The 9,425-nt window shown below is 37.4% G+C and overlaps 1 protein-coding gene across 1 annotated transcript; it reads right to left on the bottom strand.

Annotated features, from left to right (window-relative positions):
• Window positions 1–994: 994 nt before the first annotated feature.
• Window positions 995–8,842, bottom strand: viml (vimentin like). Its single transcript, XM_067453315.1, has 9 exons — window positions 8,262–8,842; window positions 6,480–6,540; window positions 4,575–4,670; window positions 3,023–3,184; window positions 2,606–2,731; window positions 2,200–2,420; window positions 2,023–2,066; window positions 1,848–1,936; window positions 995–1,326 (listed from the first exon to the last, which is right to left on the bottom strand). The coding sequence occupies exons 1-9, from the start codon at window positions 8,756–8,758 to the stop codon at window positions 1,285–1,287; spliced, it is 1,338 nt and encodes a 445-aa protein (XP_067309416.1). The 5' UTR covers window positions 8,759–8,842; the 3' UTR covers window positions 995–1,284.
• Window positions 8,843–9,425: the final 583 nt, after the last annotated feature.

Here is a 9,425-nt window from a genome sequence, read left to right as displayed (position 1 = left end):
AATCTAAAATATATGAAAGTTTAATTTTTATCATTACATTATGGAAAATAATGAACTTTATCACAATATGCAAATTTTTTGAGAAGGACCTGTATATATAAATATGTGTAAAAAAAACTAACCTGATGAAATTTATACTAAAGGCAACAAGTGTGTAAGAGATTTCAAAACTAGAACAGATCTGCAACTAATAGCAACTTAAATTTCAGGTGGTGGTTTTTTATCACACAAAACAATCATATGGCATTGGGAAAAATATAGTGCCTGAGTTGTCTGGACTACTTTTTCTTGTCTCTTAGGGTCACAGTCATCTGTCCTTGAATTAAAAACCAGTATGGATATTCTTCAGTGTTTCTTATTTTGTGTTCCATTGAAGAAAGAAGATCATATGGGTGTGGAATAGCATGGGAGTAGATGTTTTTGCTTTCTGGCAAGCTATTCCTTTAAAAAAATATGACACTGAGTTATGACCGCATCCACATGAGCTCTTGATGTGCCTCCCTGGGAGCGAACAGGAACTTGAACACTTGTGTCCAGGGAGTACATCACTGTCTCCATCACTGGAAAAACAGACAGGAACACACATCCTATCCCACATGAACTCCTCATAGACAACACGGAGGCTTCTTGGTGAGAGGAACGACCTGTTTTAAAAAGGTCAATTAAGACTTGAGAAAAATATGTATGCATATGTATGTATGTAATATGTATTTTCTGTTCTTACAAATGTCCACACGATGGCAGTGATGGACTTCAAATCCAGAACCAGTTCAGGAACAATCAAGATCTCAAAACTCTCCTCCAGAGTAACTATAAGAGGCCTTTGTGTAGTTGTTTTTTTAATGATTAAAATAATCAATCCAACATGAGCCTGATAGGATTAGGACCAAATAAAAATCCTCTAAGAAATTCCAATCGGATTTTTTGGATTTTTTTGTTATTAAGGCTGTCTTTTACACCAGACAAAGAATGAGGTTCTTTAGGAATACAAACCTTTCTTTGATTATTTTTATTGAAGCATTTTGAATAGGCAACATTACGTGGAAGATAAATGCAGGTTCAGACAATGAAAAGATTCACAGTACGCTAAAGGTCGTGTGCTCTCCCTCCGAGCAGAACTACAGGCCTTACAGGCTCAAATAATTGTAAGGTTTATTTTTGGCAGATAAGAAGGCACTTTGAAGCAGGTTATTGTGGGTTGTTCACATCAGAATGAGTTGGGATTCAAAAATGTGCTGTAGCTGGTGGTTTGCAGTGGATGATAGCCGAGGAGATTTCCCTCCATCACTCCAGGTCATCGTGGTTCTGAGTGGACTCATTGATCACCTAATGGAAGAGAAGAGCGGAAGTGTTCATGAGAGAGAGAACTGATATCACTGACTTGAAATTAGATTAGGCTACATCACGTATATACATCATTTATTCCAGAGAGAAAAAAAAATTTGATATTGTAAATTAGAGATTCATGTGAATTACAAAACATAAATAAAATAATTTAAATAAATGTATAAATTAGTAAATAAATGTCTTATCTAAAAAATATTTAAATACATAAAAGAATATTATGTATTTATTTATATTGTTTAATTTAATTTAAATTCATCGTTAATCAAATAATGTTACAATGCAAAAATGTAATCCTATCATAAGCCTCATTTACTTAATAATATTTAAATAAATACATGTAAGCATATTTTATGACATTATTTTAGGATTAATTAATTTATACTGTTCTTAATATACAAGCATTTGCTGGTCTTTACACTTTCAATAAAGTGCTTGAAATGTTTGTACTTCTTTATAAGCATAAGACGGTGTGAAAATGCAGCAATAAGTTAAGCACATACCTGGCCATCTCTGGTCTCAATGGTCTTAATAAGAACTTTCTTATTAGTGAATGTATTTTCAATAACAGGCTTGGACTCGAGCATCGTTTCTGTGAAAATGAAATCTTTAAGTAAACTGCAGAAACACATTTTTATATGTTTTATTATGTTAATTGTTTGTGATTTGATGTCTTACCTCTCAGACTGAATGAGGAGAAGTTTGGAAGAGGGGTTGCAATTCTACATTCAAGACAATAAAGTGTAAAATTATTTTATAAAACATAACAACAATTGTTTCAAGTCAAATGAAACCATATTCATATCATTAAAGAAGTCAAGCAGTAATGCACTAAAAGAGGATGGAAGTGTCCACCTGCTCTCCTCCCCCTCTAGAAGTTTCCTGTAGGTGGAGATCTCGATGTCCAGGGCCATCTTGACATTGAGCAAATCCTGATACTCATGCAGGTGTCTTGCCATCTCGTCCTTCATGTTTCGTATGTCCTCCTCCAGCCGAGCGATAGTATCCTGGGAACCAGACAACTCCATTCCAAAGTTCTCCTCCATCTCCCTCATTTGACGGTCCAGAGATTCATTCTGCATTTACATTAAAAAGATTTAGGGATTGTGGATATGATGTTATGGTAGTCATGGAATATCAGATTTTTCTACACCACGGTTCAGTATTGGGGTAAACAACAAAACAGGGTCTGTGGTTTGTTGTTACAGTCACAGTCATCACATTTCTGACAGAAGAATATGCGTAAATGCCAGATGCTTACTGTTCCCTTGAGGGCGTCCACCTCGCAGGTCAGCGCCTGCACCTGACGGCGGTATTCATTGGCCTCCTGTTTGGCCATTCGCAGAGCTTCATTATTCCTGTTAGCCGCTTCTGTCAGGTCAGCAAACTGAGAATATATGAAGACACGCGTAAAGGTAGGCAGAGTTTGGTAACAAAGGATGTGAGGTGAAAAGACAAAAAAAAAAATTGTATGAAAAGGAAGAATCCATAAAACATTATTTTGATAAGCGAGGGCTCATTTTTTGTACTCCTTGCATGAGCGTTAAAAGCAGAAGAAGCTCATCTGACAGTTATGACTTGCAGATAAAAAAATGAGAAGCAAGAACAAAAGAGGCTAAGATGTTGATGGTAAGTAGAGGAAATCCCTGTTAATGGTGAAAAGGCTCGTGTTAAATACCTTGGATTTGTACCAGCCCTCTGACTCCTGGATGTTTTTGGTTGCCAGGTTCTCATACTGCAGTCTGACGTCTCTCAGAGCAGCTGTCAGATCAGGTTTAGCCATGTCCATATCCACCTGCACCTGCTGGCCCTGGATCTGTGCCTGCACCTCAGCCAGCTCCTACAGAGAGAGATGCATTCTGAGTAACATCTGTCATGACTCCCTGTCTCCCGTTTTGACATTTTTAGTAGCTTTTGCTTGTACAAAACATTTCAGAATGCTAGGGTGTTGATATGCAGTTGAAAAAGCACACATACTGTAGATGTTTGGTACTTCTCAAAGACATTTTATTATTTATTTCATTTTATAGATAATGCTGGAATTAGTTTATATTTATGACAAGTAATGCCTGGAATGAATAGTTTAAAACATTTTAGTATACAAAAGTCTCCAAAACAACAATATAACCTGAGATCTGAAACACTTTGTGAACACCAAAAAAAGCGATTCGATTAGATTCAATGGCAACATTTACGTGCGCCCTATTACCGAGGTGGTGCTGCAATTAAGTTGGAGCTCATATAAATTGAACACTAGTAAAATCACTGCAAAATATGTGCAGTACTACAGCACGTTTAGTTTTTTACAGTGGAAAAAAAAGGTTTATGTCATGTGAGCATCTTGAACAGATTCATTTCTTGCTCTTAATGCCATAATCAGACTGATGCTGTTGTTTGAGTTTGAACTTAAAGGAACGTCAACTTTTTGGGACTTTAGCTTATTCACTGTATCCCCCAGAGTTAGATAAGTCTATTCATACCATTCTCATCTCCGTGCGTGCCATAACTCTGTCTGACGCACACACCGCTAGCCTAGCTTAGCACAAAGACTGGAGGTCAATGGCTCCAGCTAGCCTACTGCTCAATAAGTGACAAAATAACGCCACCATTTCCCTATTTACATGTTGTGATGTGTATAGTTACACCGACAGAAAATTAAACGTTGCGATTTTATAGACCTAAGTGGCTAGGAACTATACTCTCATTCCTGCGTAATAATCAAGGGACTTTGGTGCAGTACAATGTTTGCAGCAGTGCAATGAGAATACACAGCGGCTGAAAATAGGATAACTTCTGTCAACATAACCAACGTGACAACTCTCTTGCACAGAGAGCGTGCTGGGGAGTATTTTCAGGTGCTCCGTAATATCATTGCACCGGCAGAAAAGTTCCTTGATTATTACACAGTAATGAGAATTTAGTTCCTAGCCATATTGGCATTATTTATTATTAAAAAGGATGGATAATGAATAATCATTTTTTATAATGAATGAATACACTTTTTTGGGCTTCAAATTTTGGATTCACTGCCATTATAAGGCTTGAACTGGGGAGGACATTTTTGAATATAACTCTGATTGTATTCGTCTGAAAGAAGAATGTCATATACACCTAGGATGACTTAAGGTGGAGTAAATCATGGGGTAATTTTCATTTTTGGATGAACCAATCCTTTAAAGCAGAAGTTATCCTCAGTCTGAGGAAAGAAATACTGTAACCGTGTGTCTTACCTCATCATGGAGCTTTTTCAGGAAGGCGATTTCATCCAGGAGAGACTCCACCTTCCTCTCCAGATCCACTCGAGCAAGAGCGGCGTTATCCACGTCCTGCACAACATTAACAACATTCAATGACACAGCAACACTAGTGTATTGAGTACAGATGCACAGCAAGCACGCGGTGAAGAGGTCTTTGTGTTTTAATGAGTCTCTGGGCTGGGCACAATGCCCTGCAGTCTGTGTGGCACCATGCGGATGTCTGCTGACAGGACTAACACATCCCGCATTTAAACCCTGAATAAACAGGGCTTTAACACTCACACTGTTTTATGCTTGACACATGCTCTCTCTCTCTCTCTCTCACACACACACACACACACACACACACACACACACACACACACACACACACATCCAGACATTCCTGCCCTTGGCAGCCGTTTCAGCCACAACAGTTTGCTTTGTCAGGGTCTGCTGGTCTGCTGGAAGGGCAATCAGCAGCGATGGAGATTTCCCAGCGCTAATGCCAGAGACAAAGACATTCATGCCACGCAGAGCCATTCCTCAAACACAGACCAGAATCTCGGTCACAGTTCCCAAATTAAGCAGACTCGTTTGTTTCTGTGATTACATGGAGAAAATTAGTAGCAAGCAGCAATAGTATACATAAGTTTGCTTATCATACCACACACCTTGTGGTGATTTTATAGTTTAAAGATCATGAGTACTCACAATTATTTATAACTTTATATGTTTTTTTTCTAATAAACATTGATCCTTGAGCATTTTATGCTCACCAAGCCTGCATTTATTTGATCAAAATACAGTACAAACACTGACATTGTGAAATAAACTTACAAAAAAACTCTTTTCGTTTTGAATATATTTTTAAATGTAATTCATTCAATAGTGTCTTCAGTGTCACTTGATCCTTCAGAAATCATTCTAATATGCTGACTGGCAACTCAAGAAACATTTTGGTTGCTCTTTATTTTACAGTACATGCATGGGCGTCGTAACCATTGTGTGTGGTTGGACAGGACCCACCCACTTTTTATGACCAATGATATTTGACCCACTCACTTTTATCGTCTCTAATTCAGCAAAAAGCCAAAATAAATCAGAGAGAGAGGACCCACCCACATTTCATTTGCTTCCGACACCCATGGAACTTAGTCTACTTACCTACGTAAGTACTGATTAATATAAGGGAACTACATGGGCAGTCAGCTTTAGGGGTTGGGTCAGGGTTAGTACCTAGTTATTATCCAGTTATTGTAATTACTATAATAAGTACATAATATGTACATGGGGAAGAGGACTGTAAAATTCAGTGCTACCAATATTTCTTCTTATTCTCAAAGTTGAAAACAGTTGTGCCGCTTCATATTTGTGTGGAAATTTTGATAGATTTTTGTCAAGATAAATTGAAAGTTCAAAAGAACAGCAGTTATTTACAATCAAAATTCTGTGTAACATTATAAATGCCTTTACTCTCACTTTTCATCCCATACATGCTGAACTGTCCCCAAACTTTTGAATGAAATTGTAAATTTTTGTGTGAGCTCAGTCATCCACCCAGATGCAGAAATTACACAATTTTATCAATTTATCTCATACTATGTTGCTCCATTTTTTTTACATCTTCATACATTGCTACACTTAAATGTTGCAATAAGTATTACCATACTTCTGAAACTCTGCAATAGTGATAACATCTAATAACATCTTCATTTCCTGCGCAGTTGTTGTCCACTGTCACTGTCTTCCTGTTTCAGTGGGAATTACGTTAACGCAGTGAATAATGCTGCGCTTTTCAAAGCCCTTCAGTCTGCCTTTTAACGCTGCCATTTGAAATCATATAAGAAGTAGCAATGTTTCTGAAATCCTTTAGTTTTAAACACAATCGTGTTTCACCTGTCTGAAACTCCTCATACTGTTCTCTGCCTCTTCTCGCTGAAGAATCTCATCCTGCAGTCTGTAAATGACAGATATCAACAAGAAAACACATTAAGAATATATTCCTCAATGCAAAATATCAGGAATGATTGATTCTTATCGGTCAATCACAAAATTTAGCAGTTATACACTTCTCAATAATGACTTTGAATGATCTCATATGCAATTATACTCAAAAATCACTGCTCACATGATTTGCATTGCCTTAGACCACAAAATAATATAAAAAGTGGTATGCAAACAAATTATGCTAGAGATAGATGCTTTGATTACTGCAAAGTTTTCAAATAGGTTTTGTCTTCATTCTGCACAGGGTACAACAAGGCTAAAGACCCCCGAGGTAAAAAAAAAAAAAAAAAGCACAATTGATTTTATATTTTCCAAAACACTAAAAAGCAAACACCACCACAGTGCTTTCCTGAACACTGGTCTGTATATCTGCACAATATCCCTGATAAATGAGGTCACTCACTCTGCAGTTACAAAATATATATTTTTTATTTTTAAAAATGTATTTAAAGCTACACTGTGTAACTTTTTTTAGTTTATTCTTAGCTAAAAACACTTAGTTCATTCATAAATATATGTGCTCATTAATGTATATTTACTTCTTTGAAGTAATAAAGTATTCTCATAAATTTATAATATGCTATTGAAAATACATACGGGTGAGGGGTTCGAATGCCGGTCGCCATGTTACCCCTCCATCTTGAAAGTACATTAGCCAAAGAGGGACATACCCGTAAATTCAAGCTTCGTCTTTCGCGTTTTAACACTCAATGGCACCGTGTCGAATGTGAAGAGGGGGATTGCCATGTTAATCTTGGACTAAATCAGCCACCGTAGGAGTTAAAACGAAATCAGAATTGAGAGGAACAGAAACTGTTATGAATAAATCAATCACAGATGGATTTGAGATAAATCATTGTGTCTGTTTGATAAATACGTTTTGAGTCTGAGAACTGTCAGAGAATTATTCGGTTGCTGCTTTCAAAACAATCCCTCCCTCACATGAACAGGCAGGAGAGCTGAAGCTCATTAAATATGCAAATCTTATCCAATCCTAGCCGTGGGCGTTTACTTCCAAGTCTTCAGCACAGCACGCCCATCAAAACCGAGTGTTCTGGAGAGAGCCTCGAAACCAGTGTAGAAAAATAGCCTATTACTTGTTACCACACAAACATCATTAGTTGACCTCAGACAACAGTACGAAAAAAATTAGAAAATCAGTTCATGGCTTTAAATCTATATTAAATTTAGTTTCTGCATATTTGTTATATATATCAACATAATTTAATGAGAGTATATTTACTGAACAAAAATACATTATTTTATTTATCAAAATAAGCAAAAAATAGTACAAACTTTGCTAAAGTGGTTGTTTTGGACAATTAACAGACATTATTAAAAAATATATTATTTTAGCTAAAGTGTTTGTATTAATATGTTTACTGTACTGTTTTGCCCCATGTGTCTGTGTGGTAAAAGGCCCCCCTCGCCATACATTTATACGATTTTTAAACAAAATAAACCACTTTTATGATTTATTTTCATAGAAAAGCTGTTGCTCCATAAATGTTCAACAGACATACAAGCCTAAATTTAGTGAAAAGCGATTATTTTTTTAAAGCGTGCTTTAAGCCCCGTTGAACCAGGCCATATGTAGGCTATTCTGTATGACCTAATGCAAATGGCATTCCCACATTAACGTGCCCAAACATTGTGTGTAGTTTGTCATACTTCTCTCTGAGTCGCTCTATATCCTCTGCCAGGTTGTCTCGTGACACCTCCACGCGTGTTTTCTCCGTGGTGAGCTGGTCCACCTGTCGTCTCAGGTCTCGCATCTCTTCCTCATACAGATCCGCGATGCTGGACGATCTCTGACCCCGCAGCTGCTCCAGCTGCGCGCACAGGATCTTGTTCTGTTGCTCCAGGAAACGCACCTTCTCGATGTAACTGGCGAAGCGGTCGTTCAGTGACTGCATCTGTACCTTTTCATTGAGCCGATTCGCTTTAAATTCCGTATTTAAGGCATCCGAGAGATTAAAGTCCAGAGTCTCTCTGGTCAGCCGTGGCATCGCCAGACTACTTCGGACTCTGGAGCTCTTCGACGCGTAAATCACGGGGGACGAGGAGACGCCGAAAGACGAGCGCACGGAACTGGAGGTCTGACGGCTGGGGAACGCGCTGCTCCGGCTCACGTCTCCAAATCGCTTTCGGTAGGAAGACGTAGACATCGTGCACTTTAATATTTGTAGTAGGCCCTAGGTCTGCAAACCGGTTCTCTCTTCAGGAACTGTCCCAAACGGGGGACGATTGTGTGAGAGGAAGCATTATTTATAGTCGACTCATTATGCAAATCACACAACGGTGCTGGAGGATTTGAGTGACACAAACAGAACCCTATTGAGTTCCTTCAGGCTGAAAGAGTTTCAACAGTTACTTTACTTTTCTCCACCCACTGAGGAAATTAACAGAATTAAAGGCCACCAGATTTCACTGCGGCATTGTATTATAGATTTGAAACTATCACACTTATATTTTAATTTATTATTATTTAATTTTGTAAATATATTTTTGGATTGTATTATTTAGTATTCTGTTATTATAATGAATCATAATTATTTTGTTTATTTTTCATGTCTGTTTAGTTTTAATTAATTTACCTTTAGTTAATAAGGTTGAAGATTTAAAAAGTCCAGTTGAACCTAAAAGCATTCTGTCATCATTTACTTATTCTCATTTTGTTCGAAACTGTAAGACTATAGTTCAGCAAAGCAAACTAAACAAACAAAAAAATGAGACGCTTCAAAAAGTTAATAAAAAGATCATAAAACTAATCCACTTGAATTAAGTGGTTTAGTGCAATATTTCTGAAGAGGCTTGATCGCTCAATATGATGAA

This window comes from Pseudorasbora parva, chromosome 9 (assembly GCF_024679245.1).
Source record: "Pseudorasbora parva isolate DD20220531a chromosome 9, ASM2467924v1, whole genome shotgun sequence".
NCBI lineage: Eukaryota > Metazoa > Chordata > Actinopteri > Cypriniformes > Gobionidae > Pseudorasbora > Pseudorasbora parva.
Note: the sequence above shows the minus strand (reverse complement) of the source record. Positions and strands in the feature narration are given on the sequence as shown.